General features: G+C 47.9%; 1 protein-coding gene across 6 annotated transcripts in view; it reads left to right on the forward strand.

Annotated features, from left to right (window-relative positions):
• The window catches only part of RHPN1 (rhophilin Rho GTPase binding protein 1), a 38,014-nt gene that overhangs the window by 3,439 nt on the left and 7,781 nt on the right, over window positions 1-26,794 (forward strand). For 4 of the 6 annotated variants that reach the window (XM_065054607.1, XM_065054609.1, XM_021290105.2 and 1 more), the window contains 9 exons: window positions 9,313-9,428; window positions 14,266-14,394; window positions 18,277-18,352; window positions 18,733-18,810; window positions 19,834-19,958; window positions 21,137-21,303; window positions 22,012-22,199; window positions 22,368-22,524; window positions 25,486-25,605. In XM_065054607.1, the coding sequence (XP_064910679.1) occupies window positions 9,313-9,428; window positions 14,266-14,394; window positions 18,277-18,352; window positions 18,733-18,810; window positions 19,834-19,958; window positions 21,137-21,303; window positions 22,012-22,199; window positions 22,368-22,524; window positions 25,486-25,605 (1,156 nt within the window). Of the gene's footprint in view, window positions 1-9,309; window positions 9,429-14,265; window positions 14,395-18,276; window positions 18,353-18,732; window positions 18,811-19,833; window positions 19,959-21,136; window positions 21,304-22,011; window positions 22,200-22,367; window positions 22,525-25,485; window positions 25,606-26,794 lie in introns of all 6 variants that reach the window. The other 2 variants (XM_065054605.1, XM_065054608.1) reach the window with 1 other exon arrangement.

Here is a 26,794-nt window from a genome sequence, read left to right on the forward strand (position 1 = left end):
AGGGTCACTTGGCCACTTGTCCTGTGCTGGCCTGACATGAAGAATCATGGGTTGCAAACAGGAATAATAATCCAAATTGACAGATCTGGCTCCAAAATAACTTTTAGACCAGTGTGGTTCTGGAAATAAAACAGGTTCTGAGAGCTTGATGCTCCAGTTACCATGTTTCTACAGCAAGTTTTCTGGCTTCTGGATCATCTGTGCACTTGGAAACACCGATTTTTGGGGATAAAACTCTGTTAGGAAATATTATTTCTTCTGAGAGGGGATGAAAATAAGGGCCTGCCTATTTTATTATTTTATTTTTTCAATTGGGTGGTGCTGTAATAATTTACTGAGTAAAACCCGCAGGGCTGAAGTTGTACCTAGAGACGGTGTATTCCATGCACAGGGTTGGGCTCATAGATCAAGGGTATCTCTGTTAATAACAGTGGTAGCTTGTGTGTCAGTGCTTCATAGAGCTGTAGAAATTGTTTCAGTTTTGGTGATTCCTTGTCTTTTTGCTGGTATTTTGCTCTGGCTTTTATTACAGAGCAAATGGAGTGTGCCTTGATGTGAGTTGGGTGGATTAGTGGAGAGCAGATGCAGCTTGGACTTGACCCGCTCTCATGGAGTTATCATAGAATGTCCTGAGTTGGAAGGGACCCACAAGGATCATCGAGTCCAACTCCTTTCCCTGCATATGACAACCCCACAGTTCTCACTGTGTGTCTGAGGACGTTGTCCAGTCTCTTCTTGAACACTGTCAGTCAGGCTTGGAGTTACCCACTTCTGCCTGAATTACCCTTGGTGCTTGGTGCTTGACCCTCTCAAGCACTGATCTTTGGCTCTTCATTCACCATCCCTGCTAGAGTTGAAGGTTCCCAGGGTACAGACTCTACTATTTCATAGAACTATAAAATGATTTGGGTTGGAAGGGACCTTAGAGATCATCTAATTCCAACCCCTCTGCCATTGGCCAGGCCATCTTCTTCTAGTCCAGGTTGCTCAGAGCTCTGTCCAACCTGGCCTTGAACACTTCCAGGGGTAGAACATCGCCAGCTTCTCAGAGCAGCCTGTTCCAGTGTCTCACCACCCTCGTGAGGAAGAATTTCTTCTTTGTATCTAATCTAAATCCACCCCGTTTCAGTTTAAAGCCATTAAACCTTGTCTTATCACCATATGCCCTTGTGAGAAGTCCTTCTCCAGCTTTCTTGTAGGTTCCCTTAGGTACTGGAAGCCTGCTACAAGGTGTCATTGGCATCTTCTCCAGGTAGAACCACATCAAGTCTCTCAGCCTGTCTTCATACCAGAGGTGCTCCAGGTCCCTGGTCATCTTCATGGCCTCCTCCGGACTCATTCCAACAGGTTCATGTCCTTCTTATGTTGGAGACACCAGAGATGAACACAATACTCCAGGTGGGGTCTCGCAAGAGTGGAATAGAGTGGAATCACCTCCCTTGTCCTGCTGGTCACACTTGTTTTGATGCAGCCCAGGATGCAGTTGGGTTTCTGGGCCGCAAATACGTATTGCTGGGTCATGTGGAGCTTGTGCTGTAGCACTTTGTGTTCCTTGTGCTGTTTTCTTTAATTGCATTGTGAGTGCAGACTAGTAGTGCTGGAAAGGTTGGTTGGTCACTAAAGTGGAGTGCTGTAGGAGCTCACCACCCAGCAGCCACTTTGCAGACAGCTCTGAAGACTGGAGGCCTTTAGGGTTAGCAACAAACCATATCCAGCACTGGCATGGATTTGGCATTGACCCCGAATCTCACTTCTACACAAAGGAATGTCCCCTCTGGATAAGAGGACAGTTTTCAGATGGAATGACTCGTGGCGTACCTAAAAGGGCCTACAAGAAAGCTGCAGAGGGACTTTTTACAAGGGCATGTAGTGTTAGGAAAAGGGGTGATAGCTTTGAATTGGAAGAGGGGAGATTTAGATTAGATACGAGGAAGAAATTATTCTTCGTAAGGGTGGTAAAACTTGGGAACTGGTTTCCCAGAGAAGTTGTGGCTGTCTGATCCCTGGAAGAGTTCAAGGCCAGGTTGGATGGGGCTTTGAGAAACCTGGTATAGTGGAAGGTGTCCTTGCCCATAGCAGGAGGGCTGGAACAAATGATCTTTAAGGTCTCTTCCAACACAAACTAGTCTATGATGTCCAAAGGTTGCTGTGGCTCTATCTGACGTGTGGCCTTCATGTCTATCAGGTGTCAAACTGAGATATCTCAGGCCAGTCTTGTAGCTTTGCTTGGCTTTGCCTTTGGCTCCAAAGGATTGATTTATTTTATTATGACTGCCAGTTCTCTTTCTGTGTGTGAAGAAAGTTCATCTGGGTTGGCTTTTGTGGGAACTGCTGGGGTAGGAGGAGATGAGGTGGAGCTGAGTCATGGGGAGCCAGGCTCCAGGAGAACTCCTGCCATTTTGTCTGAGGGGTGTATTTATGCTCTGAGCAACCAGCCTCAGGAGGTGGCTGGTGTGAGGGAGGGAACAAGGCAGCACTGGAGATGTCAAATGATTGAAAACCCAACAGGTTATCCAACAGAAGAGTTGAACCATGTCCTTTTTTCAGTGGTGCCCAATGATAGGCTGAGGGGCAACAGGCACAGACAAGCACACCAAGTTCCATCTGAATATGAGGAGAAACTTCTTTCCTTTGAGGTGCAAGAGCCCTGGACCAGGCTGCCCAGAGAGGTTGTGGAGTCTCCTTCTCTGGAGACATTCAAACCCACCTGAACACATTCCTGTGTGATCTGCTCTGGTGAACCTGCTTTAGCAGGTGGGTTGGACTGGATGATCTCCAGAGGTCCCTTCCAACCCCAACCGTTCTGTGATTCTTCCTTCCCTGGGGAAGGGTTTAATAGCAAGGGTCTTGTTGCCTTTTGACTCCCTCCCTTAAAAAAAGAGGCAATAAGCTGTCCATTACCTGGGAGGGATAAATGGTAAAACTAAAATAATCCTTAAGGCTTTAAAGAACATATGCAGCAGTCTGGGATAATGGAAACAATGAAGGCAGTTATGGCTTCAGGCGATGTAGCAGATGAGCATTGTTGGTCCCTTTACTAAATGCAGCTGGGCTATGCTTAATATATTTGTGGTATCCACCATCTCCTGAGTTGGTCTCAGCAGTGGAAGGTGAGATGGGCCTAATACTGCCCCTTGTACTTCAGCAACATGCCTGAACTCTGGTTGTCCCATATCAAGCGTGTTGTTCTGTGTTTTGAGAGCAGATAAGAGCCTGTTTTGTCCTACAAGAGGTACCAGCACAACAATCATAGAATCATTTTGCTTGGAAGAGACCTTCAAGATCATTGAGTCCAACCATTAACCCAACACTGGCACTAACCGATGTCCCTGAGAACCTTATCTCTGCATCTTTTGAACCCCTCCAGGGATGGTGACTCCACCACTGCCCTGGGCAACCTGTTCCAATACCCGACAGCCCAACAGTGAAGAAATGTAGGTGAACACAATGTAGATGTGCTGCTACCAATGACATTAATGGCATATCTTAGGGAAGATTATTTTATTTCCGTCAAACCAGGTGATTCCCTCATTGAAAAAAAAGACAAAATTGTAGCTAAAAATGCCTCACCTCCCAGGAGTGGCAGCTCATCCCTTATCCATTGCACTGCCTGACACCAAGTGTCTCTACATATTTATATAACCACATGGCAGCAATACAGGGCAGGCTGGTGTCCTGCTGTCCTTGCACCTTTCTCCTTGAACTTCCCTGTCCTTAGGCATGTGAAGGTTGTCTGCTTGGTGGTGGAACTGGTTGTAGAGCTCAGGTCAGCACCAGGTTTCGGCTTATCTCACCATTGCCACATTATGGAAATCTCCAGTCTACGTTCAAATTAAGCTGCTTTAGTTTCTCCTGCTATTCTATGGGCACTCTCTAGCTGCTCTAATTGGCAATAATCCTGGTGGTGACTATTTTATGGCTAAAGCTGGACTTGGAAATGGCACAGCTTGGTCCATGCTTCAGCAGATGGGCTGTGGAGCATGTCCTATGATCCAACCCAGTTCTACAGGTAGCTGGGACCTTTTACTGCGATATCCATTGCGGTGATAACTAAATTACAACTACACATTCTAACAGCTCACAGTCATCCTTTGATCACTTCATATGCATAAGTTTTGATTTTATTTTATTTATTTTTTTTTTTGCTGGAAGCAACTGAGCTCCTGTTCTTCTAGCAGAAACAAAAGAGCAGAAATTAGCCCCTTTGTGTGTGGCTTTGCCCTTTGAACTTGCTGGCATCTCCCTCTTCCTCCAGGTGATTAAGTTTGTGTGTCATTAGTGCTGAGAAAGCTGGGAGGTGGTGGCCTTGTTTTGTCACCGGGGTCACAAATAATGCTCTAGGTGTGTCACACAAGACATATCCAGGCTTCATCTCCTGGAGAAGTGAAGTGCAAAGTACCTGTGGTGATCATGTCTACACAAACATTCCCTAAGGCCTTGCTTGCAGAAGGAAATCTAACCACGTAATTGCCCTATTTAACACCTCAGATGGATGTTCTTGAACTGGAAGAGGTGTCAGGGAGTTAATGACACCATTACATCATTGTATATATTCCCTGCAAAGATAGGGTTTGAGTTGGCAGAAGCCTTGACATCCCTCAAAGAGGATCTGTTTGTCTTGGCCACCTCTGGAAAAGGTCTTCTGGCCTCTTCCCTTCCTTACATGGTGACATGGGCTGGGTCCTTTATGTAACGCTGACATCTTTCCATGCTGAGTGTTGAATGCAATGTTATTTGGCAGATGTCTTCTGAGAATAAAAAGTCCTTGCTACAATAATACTGGCTCTAATCCTGCTTTGTCAGAGGCAATAAACTTCAGAGCTGGCCACAACTCGTATAACTTAATGACCCACACCTCATTTGTTTTCATGGCTTTCTTAACACACGTTGTCCTCTGTGTGCTGTTCCTTGGCTGCTACATGACTTATGGCCTTTTATTGGAAGAGTAGAAGCTTTGAACTGGGAAGGCTAAGAAATCTCAGGTTCAACCTGGCTACTTCTTAAGCACCCAGCTTTATTCTTCTCTTGATGTCCCTAGGTGCACCCCAGAGCCCAAGAGGCTGGTTGAAATAACACATCTTTCTTCTGACCTGAAAGGGTTGACCTCAAGAGCTTGTACAAATAAGAATTAGGTTATAAAAGGGATTTTCCTCGCTTAACAGAGGGGTGTTTTTCCCCTATGTTCTCCCTTATGTAAGGCATTCTTAAATCCATTGCCGCTTACTGTAGAAACTCGGATGCTGTAGTTTTTAGCTTTTGGTGGGGTCTTGGAGAGTATGGGTGCAGGCAAAGCGTTTGGTTTCTTTGAATGCAAGGTGATAGAGGATGGGCATGCTCTCCTCTTGACTCTCTATTTCACCTATCATAGAATCATTTTGGTTGGAAAAGACCCTCAAGATCATTGAGTCCAACCATAACCTAACCTAACTCTAGCACTGAACAATGTCCCTAAGAACCTCATCTATGTGTCTTTTAAACCTCCAGGGATAGTGATTCAACCACTTCCCTCGGCAGCCTGTTCCAATGTCTGAACTATCTACCTTTTTGTTTAAATATGACCAATTTTGCTTGTGATGGTGCTTCCTTTCCTATGTAAGTTAACCTGGACTAAGCATCTTATGCTGGAGCTGAATTTCTTTCTTGCTCCAATACTTGTGTTGCAGAAATAACGTTATTTCACCCCAGGAGCAGCTGCAGACTAGACTTAGTGGTTCTCCATGGTGGCCTTGGCATAACGCTTCTACTGGTCCATGCTTTGGGACCAACAGCAGATCTTCTTGAGGTGAGATGTGCTGCAGTCCCATGGGTTACTGTAATTACCCAACATCATAATGGATGAGGAGGAAAGTGAGGTGTGGGGAGGTCACATTAGGTCCCTAAAGGGGCAACAAGTCTCAAGATCCTGACTTGATGTTAAACCCCTTAATTGCTTTTGCAGCAGAGAGGTTTTAACGCTGAATTTGAGTATCTTGTAAAACCATCCTAGAGTCTGCTCGTAACACTCTGCGTCTCGCTTCTTGTCGGAGACTGAGAGAACTGGGGTTGTTAAGCTGGAGAAGTGAAGCTGAGAGGGGATCTCAAATGTTTATAAATATCTCCAGGGTGGGTGTCAAGAGGATGGACCAGACTCTTTTCAGTGGTGCCCAGCTATAGGATGAGGGGCAATGGGCACAGACTGAAGCACAGGAGGTTCCATCTGAATATGAGGAGAAACTTATTTACTTTGAGGTGCCAGAGCCCTGGTACAGGCTACCCAGAAAGGTTGTGGAGTCTCCTTCTCTGGAGACATTCAAACCCGCCTGGACACGTTCCTGTGTGATCTGCTCTGGTGAACCTGCTTTAGCAGGTGGGTTGGACTGGATGATCTCCAGAGGTCCCTTCCAACCCCAGCCATCCTGTGATTCATGGACCTTCTCTGTGGTTTTGGATAGTCCTTCCATTTGTGCCTCTTCCATCATCTCTCATTTGGAGTTCCTCTGGCCTCCAGCTCATTTATTCAGGTTGTCTTTGCTCTTCTCTCCAAAAAAATCTAAGAATCTTCTGACTGCTTTCAAGCAAACTTTTGCAAAAAGTGGAGCGGTCTCAAAGGTCATGAAAGCTCCTGTAGGAAGAACTGGTGCTTTCCACCTCCAACGGTTGCTACCAGGGCTGTTGAGTTTTGGGTAGATTTTTATGATTCTAGAGGCAGAGAGAAGGGGCTTGGGTCCTGCTCATTTGCGTGTATTTGGATATATTTTCATGTTTATTTGGATATATTTGCATATGTATTTGGCTTGCGTGTCTCTGGAGCTGACAAGTGCACACAGTTCTCATCAATAAACCTGAGGGGCTGTTGAAATTTTAATTAACACCATCTTCACAGCTTCTTTCCCCCGCTTTAAGCTTTAATTTCCATATACAGGTTAATGCCTTGCACTGTATGAAGAAACACAATGTTTGTAATCAGCCTTTAATTAATAAAAGAAATACTTGTGCAGTATCTTGGACTACATCTGTATGAGCAGCTACTTTCTGGGCAAGAGTTTGGTGCCGTCTCCTTTGTTTGTGCTCAGATATGACCCAGCTCCTTCTTGCTGGAGAAAACCTGGCATGATCCCTTGCTGGTCTCCATGGTGTGGGATTACTTGTACTTTTCCTTTTTCTTCCAATTTCTGGATATTTTTCCCCCTGGGGAGCCAATGACATGTACAAGGTGGGTGGGTTCCCCAAGACAAATCAACAAGTGGCATTTCTGGATCAGCCTTTCCTGTATTTGCTCCTCACTCCAGATTTGTGCAGCTGTTGGGATGTTTTCCTTAACATCCCAATTAAGTGCTTTTCCAGAATAATCGTGACCTCCTGCTTCCAGCTTATTCCTTCAGTAATTTCGACAAATTCGTAGATTATTGTATAGCATTAAGCCTGCAGATTTATGGACCAAATGGAGTGACTCTTATTCTGTGGTCTCCAATGTACCAATTAGGAGCTCAAATCTTTCACTTAGATACAAATGCTGATGTTAATCCAGGACCCTTTTCAAAGGGGGCACCACTGATTGGACTTTGAATACAATAAATTAATTTTCAGAAAGCTGAAGTCCATGAAAACACAACATTTCCCATTCCCTGTTTACTAATCGAAGCTGCTCTCACACTCTTTTTTTGAGCAAATATTTTTTTCCTTTCCTATTGGCCCAGAAAAAAAAAATCAAATAATTTGTTATAAGTTTTCCCAGAATACGAACAGGACCTGCAGTATCTTCTAGAGAGGTAACCAAGGGTTTCCTTGGCTTCTTGGGTTTGAGACTGTTGTGGCCCATCCTGGAGGATGAGGTGAGGCCTAGTGAAGCCCATCAAGATCTTCTCTACATGGAAGAAAAGAGCTGAGAAAGTGTTTTGGATAAGGTGCACACTGTTTGAGCTCTATTGAGTCTCTTGGGTGGCAAAACAACTTTTGGATGTGGAGTCAAGGGGTCCACCACCAGTGATGGGGGAAAAGCAGTGGGGACCAAGGCAAGATGTAGCAAACGGATTTTTTTTTGAGGGAATCAAAGGGCAAAATAGTGGCTTTGAGGAGTTTCTTTCAGTGCTACAGTGATCTTAATATGTTCTTGGAGGCATCTGCACATACTTTGTGCTGGTGTATGAAAAGCAGGCTGAGAGGTCTCCATCTCTTAAACTGCCTGGTCTTATGCCCTCCTGAACACGTTTTTTGAAAATTATTATTTTTCAGGGGGCTTGTATGGCCCCATTTTGTCTGTCTGAACTGCTCCTCGCACAACAAAAATAATCTCTGCTTGGGTAGAGCTTTTGTGACCCCAGATTCAGAGACCCTCCTCGTAGCAACCTCTGTGCCGGAGGCATCCCATAATAACCCGCAAGACAGAGGGATATTACTGTCTGTGTTTCCTGAAGTTAGAGATTAAACATCATTTCCCTGTCTGCAGAAAATCCCAGCCGAAGCCGAGGAAGGAGGCAGGGATGGAATTAATTTATTGCTTTGTGCAGCTTGTTTCTCCACCCCCATGAACTATTGACTTGCTGCCTGTGCCTCATCCCCTACAGCCAGCAGGAGACGGGAGCACTTATAGACACAAGATCACATCTGTTCCTGAGATCAGGGGTTGTATTGAGTCTTGTCTTGCATCCAGATGGTGAGACCCTGGAAAGAAGATGCTTGGTTTCCGTTCACGGTGGCATTTGTGAAGCGTTTTCTGCATAGAATAGAGTCATAGAGTCATTTTGGTTGGAAGAGACCTTCAAGATCATGGAGTCCAGCCGTTAACCCAACACTGACACTAAACTATGCCCCTGAGAACATTATCTCCACATCTTTTAAACACCTCCAGGGATGGTGACTCCACCACTGTCCTGGGCAGCCTGTTCCAATGCCCAGCAGCCCTTTCCAGGAAGAAATTGTTCCCAAGATCCAACCCCAGCCTGCCTTGGTACAACTTGAGGCCATTTCCCCTCATTCTGTCACTCATTACTTGGGAAAAAAGAACAACCACTATCTCACTCCAAGCTCCTTTCAGGCAGTTCAGAGATCAGAAGGTCTCCCCTCAGCTCCTGTTCTCCAGCTGAACCCCCCAGGTCCCTCAGCTGCTCCCATCACACTTGGCCTCCAGCCCCTCACTAGCTCCATTGCCTTCTCTCAACTCGCTCCAGCACCTCAATAGCTTAGAAAAAAAATTGCTGTAAGCAACAGGTAGTATTAGATAACAAAACATTCTTCCAAGTGCAATGTCAGGCTCAGAAAGTGCCATTTTTACTCCCAAAATTCTAGGTCATTTTGGTTTTGTTTTGGTGAGACCCTTTCCCTCTCTCTCAGCAGGGCTGCGACCCCTTTGCCCAGACCCAGCGCAGCAAATTGCAGCATCGCCGGGCGAGGATTAACCAGCAGATCAACAAGGAGATGAGGATGCGAGCTGGGGCAGAAAACCTCTTCAGGTGAGTTGTGGTCCCTTGAGCATCCCTCAGGTCCAGTGATTTGGGGGAAATATGGTCTTGATGTCTACGAGGCAACTGATGCTGGCACTCCTATGGCTATGGCGGGGATTTGCTCTGTTTTTCTTTGGCTTTGCAGTCTTCATCCTAGAAATGCCAGCCCTCCATTCGGTGGAATGCTGATGCTATGCATTTTAACAGAATAGTATCATTTTAATGTCCTGGGAGCCTGGGGCAAAGCAGGGTTTGAGCACATGTAATAATGGGCATAAAAGTTGAGCTGGTATTGAGCTCGGAGTGCAGCATCTCCTGCCTGATGATACCCCTTGCAAATGGGTCAAATCCAGCTTTAGTTCCAAAAATCTCCATCCCAGTGGTTCCACCAGAATCTGAAAATTCAGGTATAACTTTGCGGATGGGTTTTTCACGCTGTTGGAACAACACATTTAAGGGATAGTGCAAAATTTGGTACCTTTGTGTGGTTTTCAGATTGCAGCTGGTCCAGCACAAGTAAATCCAGGGAATTAATGCCTTTCTCTGTAGAGCTGTCATGATGCAATTTAATTATTTTTGCAGCTATTTTAACTTTTTTTTAGCCCGAGGATGACCTTTTTTTGTAGCTTTTGTGTGTATCTTCATGTTTGTATTGGATATTGCCCCTCAGTTCCAGTAGGACAGGGAAGTGCTTGAGAGAGTCCAGCGCAGCCACCAAGATGCTGAAGGGAGTGGAGCATCTCCCGTGTGAGGAAAGGCTGAGGGAGCTGGGGCTCTGGAGCTGGAGAAGAGGAGACTGAGGGATGACCTCCTTAATGTTTACAGATATATAAAGGGGGAGTGTCAGGAGGATGGAGCCAGGCTCTTCTCGGTGACAGCCAATGATAGGACAAGGGGTAATGGGTACAAACTGGAGCACAGGAGGTTCCACTGAAAAATGAGAAGAAACCTGTTCCCGGTGAGGGTGGCAGAGCCTGGCCCAGGCTGCCCAGGGAGGTTGTGGAGTCTCCTTCTCTGCAGACATTCAAACCCGCCCGGACACCTTCCTGTGTAACCTCATCTGGGTGTTCCTGCTCCGGTGGGGGGATTGGACTGGATGAGCTTTCGAGGTCCCTTCCAACCCCTGACATTCCGTAATTCTGTGATATTGGAGCATAAGACTACCCTAAAATAGCTTTATTTTTGCATATTTTTCCAGTATGATTGGGTGTTTTTTTCCCCTCAATAAAATCAGATTGGCTTTTCAATTCTGAACTTAATCATGTAATGTCAGCGCTGCATGCACCTGGAAGAAGGGAGTAATAGTTGCTCCGCTAAAGTATAAAAGAAATGGTATTTTAATGGCAGCGAGGCTTCCTGGGGGAGTTGAGGTTACAGCCCCCACACCTCAACCTCATCTAATTAAAAAAAAACGTCCATGAAATCCCAACGTGTGCTGCTCCACACGACTCCCCTTTATTATAAAAAAAACAAAAGGGAAATGCGCTGGCTCAGCAGAAACGCGCCTGGCCGCGGTTTTGGTGCAAACAACAGGAATCGGAGCCGCATGTAGGGGAGTGAGTGAAAAATGTGATGCAAAACACATCTTAATTACTCAGCCAGGGAAATGCACTGATGAGGCTCTTTTTTTCCTTCTTGTTTTTTTGCTGGATCAGCAGTTTGAATGTCTTTTCGTAGCAGCCACTTTTCTGCCCTTACACAAGTTCACTTTCCAGATGAGGACTCTATAAAATTTCTTAATTTGCCTTATTTTGTTCTATTTGCTTTATTTTGTTCTATTTTATTTTGTTCTATTTTATTTCTTTATTTCTTTAATGTGGGTTTTTGTGTGCTACAGTGCTCAGAGCTTATGAAACACAGGAAATCTTGGAGGGGAAAATAACCCCAAACAAACAAGCTTTTGCCTGAAATTTAAGGCTGCGGGGGGATTATGTTCTAAGTCTAAAGGTTATTTCTTAAAAATTACAGACTTGAAATTTCTTTTGCATCTCTATGTGCTAATGCTCAATGCAAATGGGAAAAAATGCTGTGGGTTGCCCAGCCTGGGGCAGAGTTTGCAGCTGAAAACGCTGGTTTCTTTGCCTCAAAAAAAAATGAAGATAATAAAAAAGACTTCTAAATGCTTTAAAAAATAATCTGAACTCTTCTGTGCAGCGTATCAGTCGCCTTTCCTGGAGAGGTTACCGTGAATGGTGTGCTGGAAAAATAACGCACGTGATGTTTGCTCAGGGGTGTTAAGAGGGTTTGTTTGCCGGATAAATAAATGGGCAGGGGCGGCAGAAACCTTTTCCGTTCTTGTTCAAATACTGGGGCTGAGTGAAGCAATCGGGGAGATAAAGGTGTCGCAAATAAAGCAGTTTCTTAAAAAGAAATTAAAAAAATAAAAAAGAATTAGAAGTCTTTGGTGTTAGCTAAGCAAACAGCTGATAACTTCACCCAGGAGGTCGATGGAGACACGTAGGCTCTGAGTTCTCATAAATCAGCTCCCACCCTGGACAGGGTGCACAAAGCACTTGGGTTTGGTGATGGAAAAGATGGGGTTCTCCCCTAAATTAGCTTTCTAAGTGGTCCTGTACTCTTAATTGCCGCGTGTGGCACTTGGAGTGCCCCAAAGTGACACGCTGGGCTTTAAAACCTTAACCTGGTGACAAGACCTGGAGAAACTTGCACGTGCATACAAAACCCTGCAGAGCAAATTTGGGCTTTGAGAGGTGATCAAGTCCTTTTTGGTGCAGAGCAGAGGTGAAAGCACCAGTCAGAAATACAGCGTGTGTGTGTCTGCAAACTTAGCATGGTGTTGCTGGGTTGAAAATCAGCACACATCCACTATTAATAACTTAAGAAATTTAAAATATATACATAAATATTGTTGCCAACTGGGAGCAAGGAGGGGTAACTCCCTTTCATTTTTATTGGAGGAAAATTGTGATGACAGCAGTGATGCACCTGTGTCCTGGAAGTGTTGTGATGTGTAAAGGACTAAAATAGCAATTAAATACTGGTTTATAGGGAAAAAAAGAGTGGTAACTGTGCTGATACCATATGGGGAATAACGGAAATGCTGAAGGATGTTTAAATGGAAGTGGCTGTGGTTCTCCTTTGTTTGAAATTAAAAAGAAATTAATTGTTTTTGGGGAATCCCAGCAAAGGGGAGTGAGGGGAGGAGACAGGCAATGAAGGGCAACCAAGATGATTAAAGGAATGGAGCATCTCCCTTATGAGGAAAGGCTGAGGGAGCTGGGTCTCTTGAGCTTGGAGAAGAGGAGACTGAGGGGTGACCTCATTCATGTTTAGAGATATATAAAGGGGGAGTGTCAGGAGGATGGAGCCAGGCTCTTCTCAGTGACAACCAATGATAGGACAAGGGGTAATGGGTACAAACTGGAACACAGGAGGTTCCACTGAAAAATGAGAAGGAACTTGTTCCCTGTGAGGGTGGCAGAGCCTGGCCCAGGCTGCCCAGGGGGTTGTGGAGTCTCCTTCTCTGCAGACATTCCAACCCGCCTGGACACCTTCCTGTGTAACCTCATCTGGGTGTTCCTGCTCCAGGGGGGATTGCACTGGATGAGCTTTCCAGGTCCCTTCAAATCCCTGACATTCTGGGATTCTGTGAGACATTAAAGGACCAGCATATTAAAAGAAAAACAGCATAGCTCTTTCTACTGCCCTGAGCCAGGTCCTGGCAAACCTTTTGGAGGATGCTGTCCACAAAGAAAGAAAGAAAACACAAAAGGCAAGGGCAAAATGCTCTGCAAAAGCTGGGGAAAAGCCCTGAGCAGAGCTTGTGCACGTGTTGTTTTTCCCGGAACGCGATGTGATTTAGTGCAAGCAGCCAGAATCGCTTCCAGCCAACGCTGTCAGCTCTGGGTTATCTCTTCCCCACTTTCCTTCGGAGCAGATAAGAGGGTTATAATCAGCCTGGGAGCTCGTGTTGCTGGGAGCAGGCAGCTGAAATCAGTCCATGGTGTTTACATCTCATGACGTTCAGGAGTGGAGAAGGGAGGGCAGGGTCTGGCTCTGCTAATGAGTGAGCAGAATGGTCATTTGCACCTCCTCAAACCCGACCATAAAGCACTTTTTATTTTAGTGTGTGTGAGCACTTTGAGTGCTCATAACAAAATCTGAAGCTGCGCTGGAGGTGGGAGCGTGGATGGGCGAGAGGAAAGTTGCTCTGGGGCAGAAAGAGCAGGTTGATCTGAGCAGGGTGCAACACTGATGAGTTTTGCCCGGCCTCAGCCTCCGTGGCACAGGGGTCTGATTGATCTGGTTTCCCTGGTCTCAAAAGGCTGAGAGATTTAGGGTGTTCAGCCTGGAGAAGAAAAGTCTCCAGAGAGACCTTCTTCTGGCCTTTCAGTACTTAAAAGGGGCTGATAAGAAAGATGGGGCTGGAATTTTAGCAGGGCGTGTTCAATAGGACTGGCGGTGATGGCTTTAAACTAAAAGATTGGGGAGATTCAGATTAGATATAAGGAAGAGTTTTTTTATGATGAGGGTGGTGAGACCCTGGCCCAGGTTGCCCAGAAAGGTGGTGGATGCCCCATCCCTGGAGACATCCCAGGCCAGGCTGGATGGGGCTCTGAGCAACCTGAGCTGGTGAAGATGTCCCTGCTCATGGCAGAGGTGCGACTGGATGAGCTTTGAAGGTCTCTTCCAACCAAAACCATTCAATGATTCTATGATCATGTGCAGAGCAAGAGACACAGTTCTCCAGGAGCATTTGTGTGGATGCACATGTTACTGTACAGTTGGATAACTTCACTTCTATTTATCAGTGCAGCCAAGAGTTGATAAATAAAGTAATTGATGAAATGGAGGGAGGTTTGATCCATATCGTGTTGTCTTGCAGGGCCACCAGTAACCACAAAGTCAAAGAGACGGTCGCCCTGGAGCTGAGCTACGTGAACTCCAACCTGCAGCTGCTGAAGGAGGAGCTGGAGGAGCTGAACAGCAGCGTGGATGTCTACCAGAACGAGAGGTAAACTGCAGAGAGGGAAGAGCAGCCTGCTCAAATGGGATGTTATTTTTATTATTGTCATTTAATTTTTGCTTTTTTTCCGTGAGAAAGGCAGCCTCTTGCCTTGGTATCCGTTGCTCTTGCCTCTGCACAGGGTTTGACCTTCTGGCAGGGACCACGACACGGAGGTTGGAGAATGGGGGAGGACCTGGGAATGGGCCAGATTTGCTGGGAACAGTTTTTCATCCTGGGAACACTCACTTTTTGCCTATAGAACTACACAGAGAGCAAACTCATAGAGCTGCAAGGAGACCGAACTCAGCATATTTTCCTACTTGGAATCACAGAATCATTTTGGTTGGAACAGACCCTCAAGATCACAGAGTTAAACCACTAACCCAACACTGGCACTAAACCATGTCCCTAAGAACCTCATCTATGTGTCTTTTAAACATTTTCAGTGATGGTGACTCTACCACTTACTTGGGTGGCCTGTTCCAATGCCTGACAACCATTCCATTAACATTTTTTTCCTAATATCTAATCTTAGGAAGCATTTGGGGATGGGTTGTGCATCCTCTGGATGCCAATGTCACAACGCATGAGGAATAAGACGGAAACAACCATATTCACTTTTTTTTCTATCAGGTGAAATAGGATATTTATCAGAAACAATTAAAAAAATGGCTATAGAGGTGCCCAACCTCCTGTTCTGGCTGTTCCCACAGTGGATTACTCACTAGTTTTCTTTTCCCATCCAGGGTATCAGGTTATTTTTCTGTCTTTCTGAGGTTAGCCCTTTTGTTAATTGAAACTCTCTGCTGCTGTGAAATGCTTACCCAGCCACCTTGGGCTTGACTCACTGGAATGGTAACCCTGGCATGTTCACCAGCAGCAAACCAACGTGCCAGGGTGGTTCATCAGCACCATTTTGCTGGGTGAGAAATGCAGAAATCCCTGAGGCAGAAAAACCTGAGATGCTGCAGCAACATGGGAACTGCTGCTGCTCCTTCCCTTCCTGAGATGGGTGGGTGGATGGTGTTTGGTGACACCAAGCTGAGTGGTGCGGTTGACACACCTGAGGAATGGGATCCATCCAGAGGGACATGGACAGGCTCTAGAAGTGGGTCCATGTGAACTTCATGAAGGTCAACAAGGCCAAGTGCAAGGTCCTGCACCTGGGTCGGGGCAGCCCCCAGTATCAGCACAGGCAATGGATGGATGGATGGATGGGTGGATGGGGAGCAACCCTATGGAGAAGGACTTGGGGACACTGGTGGGTGTGACCCAGCAGTGGGACATGACCCAGCAACGTGTGCTCACAGACAGAAAATCAACCATATCCTGTGCTGCAGCCAGAGCAGCGTGAGCAGCAGGTGGAGGGGGAGATTCTGCCCCTGTGCCCCCATGTCCTGAGCCCCCTGAGCTCTGTGTCCAGCTCTGGGGTCCCAGCACCAGCCAGACATGGAGCTGTTGGAGCGGGACAGAGGAGGGACACAGGAATGAGCCGAGGGCTGAATAGCTCTGGGGAGAAAGGCTGAGACAGTTGGGGCTTCAGCCTTGGGAGGAGAAGCTCTGGGGACACTGTACTGTGGCATTTCTATACTTAAAGAGGCTGAAAAGAAAGATGGGGACAGACTTCAATAGGGCATGAAGCAACAGGACAAGGGGTGATGGTTTTAAACTCAAAGAGGGGAGATTCAGATGAGATATAAGGGAGAAATTTTTTACTCTGATGGTGGTGAGAGCCTGGCCCAGGTTGCCCATAGAGGTGGTGGATGAAGCATCCCTGGAGACATCCCAGGTCAGGCTGGACGGGGCTCTGAGCAACCTGAGCTGGTGAAGATGTCCCTGCTCATGGCAGGGATTGGACTGCATGAGCTTTGAAAATCCCTCCCAACCAAAATTATTCTATGATTCTTTGTCCATCCACGTACCTTTCCTGTTGCATGGTCCTCCTCAGGTGGCCAAGAGAGCCCATATCTCCACCACCCTTGGGTGTCTGCTGCATTCAGAATGTCTGTTGCAGTCTCTGATTGTAATTCTGGATGCTGGTCCTTCTGTGTTAGAAGCAGGGATGCATGTAACATATCCCGCATTGCATGCATCCTCCCCAGATTCTTCCCTATCAAGTATGATGGATTTTTCCAATCCACTGCTTGTTTGCCCTGGTTTAAGAAGAAAACAACAGTAGCAGCAACCCCAAAACCTTTCCCAGGCCAAACAAAAGCCTGTTTGTTTGCTTGGGGCATTGGATTCAAGCGGAAATCTTGTTAGGGAAGGAGCGATAATGGCTTTTCTGCACTAATTATAGCTCTCAGAGATGTTTATTCAGTATGAGCAGATGAAAATATGGGTGTAACCTCCCTGCCCCAAACCCCAGATTTTTGCAACTTGCCTCTTTTCCTCCCTGGACTAATGAGTGATGTGCCAACAAGTTATCAGCTGTATCTGGAGGTAAGGTAACGGGGCTGTTGTGCAAACCTGGGTGAATGATCTGGATGAGGAGACTGAGTGCACCCTCAGCAAGTTCACAGATGACAGCAGAATGGGTGGGAGTGTTGATCTGCTCAAGGACAGGAAGGTTCTACAGAGGCATCTGGATGGGTCAATGGGCTGAGGCCAATTGTCTGAGGTTCAACAAGACCAAGTGCCGAGTCCTGCACTTGGGTCACAACAACCCAGTGTAGCGCTACAGGCTTGGGGAAGAGCGGCTGGAAAACTACCTGGTGGAAAAGGACCTGGGGGTGTTGGTTGACAACGGCTGAACATGAACCAGCATGTGCCCAGGTGGCCTGGAAGATCAAGAGCATCCTGACTTGTGTCAGCACTAGTGTGGTCAACAGGACTAGAGAAGTGACCATCCCCCTGTCCTGGGCACTGGGGAGGCCAAACCTGGAATCCTGGGGTCAGTTTTGGGCCCCCCATGACAAGAAAGCCCTTGAGGTGCTGGAGCGAGTTGAGAGAAGGGAACGGAGCTGGTGAGGGGCTGGAGCACAAGTGTGATGGGAGCAGCTGAGGGACCTGGGGAGTTCAGTCTGGAGAAGAGGAGCTGAGGGGAGACCTTCTGATCTCTGAACTGCCTGAAAGGAGCTTGGAGCCAGGGGGGTCGGGCTCTGCTCCCCAGGAACAAGCGTCAGGAGCAGAGGAAATGGCCTCAAGTTGCACTAGGGGAGGTTTAGGTTGGATATTAGGAAAAATTTCTTTCTGGAAAGGGCTGTGGGTCATTGGAACAGGCTGCCCAGGGCAGTGGTGGAGTCACTATCCCTGGAGGGGTTGAACAGACATGGAGATTAAGTTCTCAGGCTACCAGGGTTGGGTTAACAGTTGGACTCAATGATCTTGAGGGTCTCTTCCAACCAAAATGATTCTATGATTCTGTTTTCAGCATTTCACAGTATCGAACCGGCTCTGTGATAAGAGCTATTATTAGACAACTGCTGTTAATAGAGGTAGAAAACTTCAATATCAGGCACAGCGCTGCAGCCCAAGTAAGTCCTTATCAGCACTGAAGCCCAGATTAGCACACAGGAGTGGCTGAATCCGTGACCTGTCCTCACATCACACCTGGTTCCCAAGGGTTGCTAATTAAAGCAGCTTTATTACTGGAGCCTATTTTGTTGCTCTTGTACTTGTTATGGAGAGAAAAGCAGAAGCTGGAAGAAGCTGGAGTGATGGTTTCAGGTTATTTTCTGTGCACTCCTCCTCTTTTGTTGCTTTTCCCAACATCCCATTGGGAAGAGCATCCTTCTGCAACGTGGAGTCGAGTCCTCTTCTAGTTTCACCCTTTAATAGGAGCAGCACAAGCCCAGGGCAAAGAGCTACATCATTTTAATCCGCGACACACAGGGTCTTTCCAAGGCTTTTAAACCAACCACTAAATACATTTTTGTCTTCTTCCAGCGAGTCCATCAGCGTCCCCATGATCCCTTTGGGCCTGAAGGAGACAAAGGAGCTGGATTTGCTGGTACCACTGAAGGTGAGCACTGGAGTTTCACACATTGTAAACTGATGGAGGGGAGCGACCGTGCAATTTGGGAGATGTTTCAGCTCATGGGTAGGGTTGGATGTTGTAGAGGAGGTGCTGCGGCATCTACAAAACATTTTCTTGTTTAGAACAGCTGCAAAAAGTAGATTTGTGGGGAAGAGCTGGACTTAAGACACGTTAAAGTGGGAGGTAGAGGTCTGGAGATGCTGGAGAGCAAGGGCCAGGCAGGGGACGAGATGGTTTTCCTTGGTGAAGGTTTCCTTGCAGGGAAAGCAGTTTTATACGGAATTACCCAAAGTCACCCTTTAAATCATGAAAATGTGTTTTAAAGGGTGGGTCAGGGTTTTCTTTTCTCTTGTTTCCCCATCCAGGATTTCATCAGTGAACACTATGGAGAGGAGAGCATCTTGTTTGAAAAAGAAATCAAAGAGTTCATGGAGCTGCGGCAGGTCGGTGTCCCTTGAGCTGAAAAGTCTTGCTTTGGCTTGTCCAGAAACACTCATTGGAGGTGCCACATATTGTTTCAGATGTCCCCTCATCCCCTCTCCAAACAGCACCCTTAACCTTGTGAATAAGGGATTCCCACACTAGAGCACCTCAGCTTCAGTTCATAGGTTACTGAATATTACAGACTATTCAGTAATTGTTTTCTTACCCTGTCCTTTAATGCCTGGCTAACCTGGAACTGAACAGCAGTAAAATGTGTAATGCAATCCATTACTGATTTATGAATATTAATTCACTCCCAGCAAGGCTAAATGACTGCTCTCTCTCCTGCTAGTGCTTGGAGAAGAGGAAATATAAAGTAATCCAATAAAGGTGAATTTTTCCTCTCCTATGAATCGGTCTCATAAGTAACTTCAAGTTTTGCCTTGCTGTGAAGCTTTGATCTCGGAGAGCAGGAAGGAAAACACTTGCCCAAGCACTTGTGAAGGGCCTGATCGTGCTCTTCAGGCTGTGGGAGAGGAGCCTTGCAAAGCCAGACACTGGGAAAAAGCCTAGTTAAAATTAGGCATTAGGAGAGCTCTGACCCTCCTCACTATGCTGGGTCAAAAGCTCAAGAGCTTTTTTATTAAGAGGAAAAAATGCTGTTTCATCATTAGCATTTATCTAATCAAACTTTGCATGAATTTCTCTTAAATAAAAATAAAAATAATCTCAGCTTGGTTTAGATGAGCATCACCTCCAGCACAGCTCCCAGGTGTCTGGCTCTGGATTTGGGTGCCCCAGCACTCAATTGGTGCCTCCTCAGCCTTTCCAACAGCTGAACCTGTGCTGGGGGGCTGCACAGCATCTCATCCACTATTGACCTAATCCTATTGATTATGTTGGTCTGATCCTATTGATCTAATAACTCGGGTGGAGTTTATTGCCCATGGGCCGGCCAGCACGTGCAGCTCCATAAATCTGTCGTTTCCCTTCTCGTTTCCCCCTGTCTTCCCACCCATGTGTCTCCTCTCCCATCCCTGCAGGCGATGCGCACCCCAAGCCGCAACGAAGCCGGGCTGGAGCTCTTGATGGAGTATTACAACCAGCTCTACTTCCTTGACAGCCGTTTCTTCCCTCCCACCAAAAGCCTGGGTGTCTTCTTCCACTGGTTGGTGCAGATTTCCCCATCCCGCCCGGGGGCATCACGAGTGGGGAGGGAGATGGTACCAAACATCCACGATGGGATTGCTGCCTCAGCCACAAAGCTGGAGCTAGCAAATGCAAGCGGAGCTAGGTTTTTGCCTTGCTCTGGGCTTGCTGTTACAGAATCATGAAATAGTTTGAGTTGGAAGGGACTTTCAAAGCTCATCCAGTCCAAACCCTGCCACGAGCAGGGACATCTTCAACCAGCTCAGGTTGCTCAGAGCCCTGTCCAGCCTGGCCTGGGATGTCTCCAGGGATGGGGCATCCACCACCTCTCTGGGAAACCTGGGACAGTGTCTCACCACCCTCAGGGGCAAAAATTTTTCTCTAGCCTGAATCTCCCCTCTTTGAGTTTAAAACCATCAGTCCTTGTCCTATCACAACAGGCCCTGCTAAAAACTCTGCCCCCATCTTTCTTATCACCCCCTTTTAAGTACAGAAAGGCTGCAATAAGATCTCCCCAAAGCCTTCTCCAGGCTGAACACCCCAACTCTCTCAGCCTGTCCTCCCAGCAGAGCTGTTCCAGCCTCAGATCATTTTTTGTGGCCTCCCCTGGCCCCTCTCCAGCAGGTCCATGTCTGTCTTGTGCTGAGGACCCCAGAGCTGGACCAGCACTGCAGGGAGTCTCACCAGAACAGAATAGAGGGGCAGAGTCACCTCCCTCAACCTGCATCCTTTTGATGCAGCTGAAGATATGATTGACCTGGGCTGCAAGCACACAGGGCCAGCTTTTGTCCAATCTTTCATCCACCAGCATCCCCAAGTCTTTCTCTGCAGGGCTGCTCTCCATTCCTTCATTCCTAATCTGTATTGATATGGGCAGTTGCCCCGAACCGTGTGCAGGACCTTGCCCTTGGCCTTTTTGAACCTTATGAGATTCACATGGTCCCACTTCTCAAGCTCGTCCAGGTCTCTCTGGATGGATCCCGTCCCTCAGGTGTGTCAGCCACATTGCTCAACTTGGTGTCATCCGCAGACTGGCTGAGGCGGGGGTTGGTTAGGGGAAGGAGAAAGTGTGTGCCCCATGAGGATCAGTGAGAATGGTGGCTTGCAAGCCCACGCAGAGCACTGAAAACCCTCCAGGCTCCTCCTGCATCCATGAACAAGAATCCAGGGTTGGACATTGACTCTTTTGTTCTCCAGGTACGATTCCCTGACGGGGGTCCCATCCCACCAGCGGGCCCTGGCCTTCGAGAAGGGCAGCGTGCTTTTCAACATTGGAGCCCTGCACACCCAGATCGGAGCGCGGCAGGACCGTGCGTCCCTGCCGGGGCTCAACCAGGCCATCGATGCCTTTCAGAAGGCAGCTGGTATGTGGATTTTCATCCTTCCCTGGTTCCCCAGGGGCAAGAAGGCAGCATTTCCCTGGGGTGGGAACAATCCAGACAAGTGCAAGAAGTGGAGGGAGCAGTTGTACAAAGAGGGATCACAGAATAGTTTAGTTTGGAAGGGACCTTCAAAGGTCATCTAGTCCAACCCCTGCCATGAGCAGGGACGTCTTCACCCAGATCAGGTTGCTCAGAGCCCCATCCAGCCTGGCCTGGGATGTCTCCAAGGATGGGGCATCCACCACCTCTCTGGAATGGGGACAGTGCATCTCTAAGGGACCACAAACCAAGTGTATGTTGGCACCATGCTGCTTCTTGTGAGTGATGAAGAGGAGCTGGGATGACCCAATAGCCACCCAAAGGGCTCTCTGTTGCCACACAGCAGTAGGAATGTCCCAGCTGGGGCTAGGAGAGATGCTGATCCATCTGTGAGCAGCTGGGGAAAGAATGGATCCTGTGACTGTGGTCGCCCAGGGCTTTAGAGAAGAAAGCTGTTGGCCCAAGGATGGGTTAGATAGCAAGGGAGGGACTCCTGACCTCTTTACCCACCAGTTATGGTGAGATGTTTGATGTGCAAGCTGGTTTGCTGACTCTTCTTCCATGCTGCTGGTGGGGAAACCTTCATAGGCCAAAAGCCTGACCCTCCTGCTTGCAAGTCCCATGGCTACCAGGAGCTTCTCCCTCATGCAGGTGCCTTTAACTATTTGAAGGAAAACTTCTCCAATGCTCCCAGCCTGGATATGAGTGCAGCCTCCTTGAACATGCTGGTGCGGCTGATGGTTGCCCAGGTCCAGGAGTGTGTCTTTGAGAAGATGACCTTGCTGCGTGCCCAGCATGACTTCCTCACCTGGCTGCAGCTTGCCCAGGAGGCAGCAAGGGTGAGCACCCTGGGGAAGAGAGGACTTGGTGGGGCTGTCACCAATGGAGAGGCTTCTTCTGTGGTTGGCAGAACCCCCTAGGAGAGGACAACCTTCTGTCACTGTCTCCTGATGGACATCCAACATCCCAACCCATGGATTAGCAGTTTGTCTCTTGACTCCCCACAGGTGGAAGATGTCTACTCGCTGGTACACCAGACGATGACCCAGGCCCATGTGAAGGATTACGTTCCCTTCTCTTGGACCACCATGGTCCATGTCAAGTCAGAGCATTTCAAAGCCCTCTCCCACTACTTTGCTGCTGTTGCTCTCTGCGACTGCCCCGGTGAGTGTTACAGCTTGGACACAGCTGCCTGCTCAGCCAAATTCTGGCTTTGCATGGCAGCCTGGTGCTGGGGAGGGATTGCAAAAGAAGAGGTGAATGGAGGCATGCACAAGGTAGATGGATACAAGACCTAAAGTTTTTGGGATACTCTGAGCTGTTGCTAGAATCATAGAATCTTTTTGGTTGGAAAAGACCCTCAAGATCATCGAGTCCAACCATTAAGCCAACACTGACACTAACCCATGTTCCCGAGAGCCTCATCTCCACATCTGCTCAACCCCTTCAGGGATGGTGACTCCACCACTGCCCTGGGCAGCCAGTTCCAATGCCCGACAGCCCTTTCTGGGAAGAAATTGTTCCCAAGATCCAACCTCAACCTCCCCTGGTGCAACTTGAGGCCGTTTCCTCTTGTCCTGTCACTTGCTACTTGGGAGAAGAGACCAACCCCCTCCATGCTCCAAGCTCCTTTCAGACAGTTGCAGAGAGCAATAAGGTCTCCCCTTAACAATGGGAGGTCTCACTTATAGACTCAGAAATTCATGCCCTTGGCAGATTTCCCTCATATTTCTTGTTTGCAAAGTCCTTCCAAGAAGATAAGCATAGAGGTCCTGAAGGGATGTCACCTGCTGTCCACTTCGTGGTTGGGTGGGTAAGCAGCCGGGGGGTCAGCTGTCTGCTGACCAATGAATGTGCAGGTGTCCTCGGTTGAGCATCCTCCTTGGGCACCCCGGGCCATGTGACAGGCCAGCTGGGGGCTTCAAAAAATAACAATAAAACAAAAAAAAATCCAAAGTAACCCTGGACAAACTGGTCTGGGCTACTCAAATTTAATTGCCAGCCTCATGGCTGGTTGCCCTGGGCAAGCAAGGGTGGTGGGGTGGTGGCAGCAGAGTATGGGTGTCTGTGCAAGAACTGAGCTGACGTGGCTCTGTGGAGCCAGCTGGAGCGGGGACGTGGGCTGTGACCTATCGTCTCCATCTGCACCGTCACCAGCAATTTTGGGTCAGGCAAGAGGATCTGGGGGCAGACAGCCGATGCACGCTGTGACCTGTGGTGCCAACCCATGACTTGGTGGTGATGGGACACCTGAGGACAGGCTGGGTCACTTCTTGGGGGATGGCTGCTGAAAGCAATGCTGTGACGGTGATGGCTGCCAGACTGTCCCAAAGTCCTCCCCCGCTCTGCAGTCTGCCCGAAATCTTGCTGCTGGGCTTGCGCCGCGTGGGTGTTGCAGAAGCTGAATTGAGACTGAGGTGCCGTGCGGCTGGAGCGGCTCAAAGACAGAAACAGCAGAGGATGGTGATGGAGCTGATTTTGCATGCGGTTACATGGACAGGGCAAACGTTTGCCCCAAAGTTTTGAGGCTGTTTCAATGTCCTAGTAACCTTGGCTGCTGGGGGGAAGCATAAATCTGCAGGAAATCCCTAATTTGAGTGTTTGGGGATTTTCTTTTTCTTTGTTCCATCTAGAGCACACTGTTGAGATCTCACGTGCTCGCTCGCTGCCTCTCCAAGCGTGCCCTGACCCCTTTGTTCAGAATAACAAATCTTCCGCTCCCATAACCAGCTGGCAATAAACTCCTTGTGCTGCAGTTTAATCCCCTGGGGATTCTGGCACGGGGAGAACCAGCCCTGGAGCTGCTGATTCCCACCCCGCCAATGCCAAAGTGCTCACCAGGCTTTGGGATCTTCCATTTGGACCAGCAAGTCCACAAAGCTGCCTGGAACCCTCTGGGTTGCTTCTTATCAGACTCTCTGCCCAGGGAAGGAGGCTGCTATGAAACCCTGAGCTCCATGTGAGCCAAAGGGGATTAGGAACAGCTTTGACTGGAAATAAATGTGTAAAAATCACACATACAGAGCCCAGTGTGGTGCTTGGAGCACCTGTGCAAGCTGCATCCATCTCCATCCTCTCCATCATAGAATCGTAGAACCATAGAACAGTTTGGGTTGAAGGGAACTTCAAAGCTCATCCAGTCCAGCCCCTGCCATGAGCAGGGACATCTTCACTCAGATCAGGTTGCTCAGAACCCGTCCAACCTGACTTGGGATGTCTCCAGGGATGGATGGGGCACCCACCATCTCTTTGGCAACCTGGGCCAGTGTTTTACCACCCTCACTGTAAATAATTTCTTCCTCATGTCTGTCCTGAATCTCCCCTCCTCTAGTTTAAAACCGTCACCCCTTGTCCTATCGCAACAGACCCTTCTTAAGTCATCGAAGGATCTGTGGTTGCACTGCAAGATCTCTGCCCATGTCCCACGTGCAGCAAGGAGGGCTCACTTTCCAAACTGCACTTTAGTCTGCTCTGCTTTTTTGCTTTAGTTGTTGTCTGAATTGTCTCTGGCACGAACCTCCAGGTGGGGAAACACAGGGCTCTTGGTTTCCAGTGCTGCTTCCAGACTGGGGCAGAGGAGGGAAAAGAGGCAAAGGAGTTGGATGCTTGTGCTGTGAATGGGACAAATCCTGCACTTGACTTCAAAGCCTGGTGCAGCCTTGAAAGTGATGACAGGACAAAAGGAAACAGCCTCAAGGTGCGCCAGGGGAGGTTAAGGTTGGATATTAGGAAAAATTTCTTCATGGAAAGGGCTGTCCAGCACTGAACAGGCTGACCAGGGCAGTGGTGGAATCACCATCCCTGGAGGGGTTTAAAAGATGTGGAGATGAGGTTCTTCAGGACACAGGTTAGTGCCAGTGTGGGGTTAATGGTTGTACTCAATCTTGATGGTCTTTTCCAACCTGAATGACTCTATGATAGCTCATCCCTCTCCAGCAGTGATGTCTTAGTGGTCGTTTCAGGCTGTGACTGAGTCAGAGGAAGCTTGTGCTGAAGTTATCAGGGCCATATGAGCATGGATGTGACTTCATGGTCACCTTGTCCCCACCACCATGGGTGTCTGGGTTGCCATGCAATGCCCTTGACTTCTCTTTAAGCCCATACCCACCCATTTGTTTTACACAGCGGCATCTGATGCTGAACTTCCAGAGCAGGAGAAGGCTTTTATGCAGTTCCACGTCACCATGCCAGAGGGACCATCGCTCCGTGTCCTGCTGCAGGACCCCGAGGAGAGGAGGAAGCTGGGTAAGTGCAAAGATGCTGAGGGGTCTGGAGCATCTTTTTTTGAGGAGAGACTAAGAGAACTGAGTCTGTTCAGACTGGAGAAGAGAAGGATGAGAGGCAATCTCATCAATGTTTATAAATATCTTCAGGGTGGGTGTCAAGAGGATGGACCAGACTCTTCTCAGTGGTGCTCGATGACAGGATGAAAGGCAACGAGCACAGACTGAAACACAGGATGTTCCATTTGAATATGAGGAGAAACTTCTTTCCTTTGGGTGTGACAGATCCCTGGAACACGCTGCCCAGAGAAGTTGTGGAGTCTCCTTCTCTGGAGACATTAAAACATGCCTGGACACATTCCTGTGCAATCTGCTCTGGATGAACCTGCTTTAGCAAGTGGTTTGGACTGGATGATCTCCAGAGGTCCCTTCCAATCCCAACCATTCTGTGATTCTGTGAAGTGCATCGTTGGGGGCAAATCCCCCGGTTCTTGTAATGAAACCTCAAAGCGTTGGCAGTGAGCCCCATCATCACCTTCCCCATGTAGGCACGGTCTCCATGAAGCAATGCAATGAGCTGCTGGGGGATGTTTCCATGCAAAGACACCTCTCTTTTTTTGTTTTCTTTGAAAAGAACCTCTTTTGTGAAGGTGGGAAAATGTCACAGTTCCCTATTAGGGTGTTGAGGACCAACTCATGGTACTTGCACCAACCTGTCCAGCTGATTTGATGGTAAAACCTCAAACACTGAGGTGGCCTGAGCCAGATAACGTCACTCAACGCAGCGTGGAAAAATCCGTAGGGACGCAGAGATCCTAGAAGCTTCTTGGCTTGGGCTTGCTGCTAACTTGGCTTGATGACAAGAAGACACAGCAGATGCCAGGGGGGTGGATTTTTTTAGCTGTGCCAAAAGGCTCGAGAGACGAGAGCTTCCTCCCATGCGGATCTTCAGCTTCAGGGGAAAAACAGAGCGTTGCTTATTCAGCTGAAGTTGTGTTTTGGCAGCCCCTCGCCAATGAGACTGCAAAGAGAGTCAGCTTAGCACCCTGATTTTGGGGTGTCATCTCCTCTTTGCCTCCCCCACGAGCATGAAGAATGAGTTTGTCACGTCACCGGCCCCAACAAAGTCCTCCTGGCTGCTCAGTCTGTATTTTTCTGCTCCCCTGGTCTCCTACTCTTATAACATTCTGTTTTATCAGATGTGGTATATT

The sequence above is a fragment of the Columba livia genome, chromosome 2, assembly GCF_036013475.1.
Source record: "Columba livia isolate bColLiv1 breed racing homer chromosome 2, bColLiv1.pat.W.v2, whole genome shotgun sequence".
Classification (NCBI taxonomy): Eukaryota; Metazoa; Chordata; class Aves; order Columbiformes; family Columbidae; genus Columba; species Columba livia.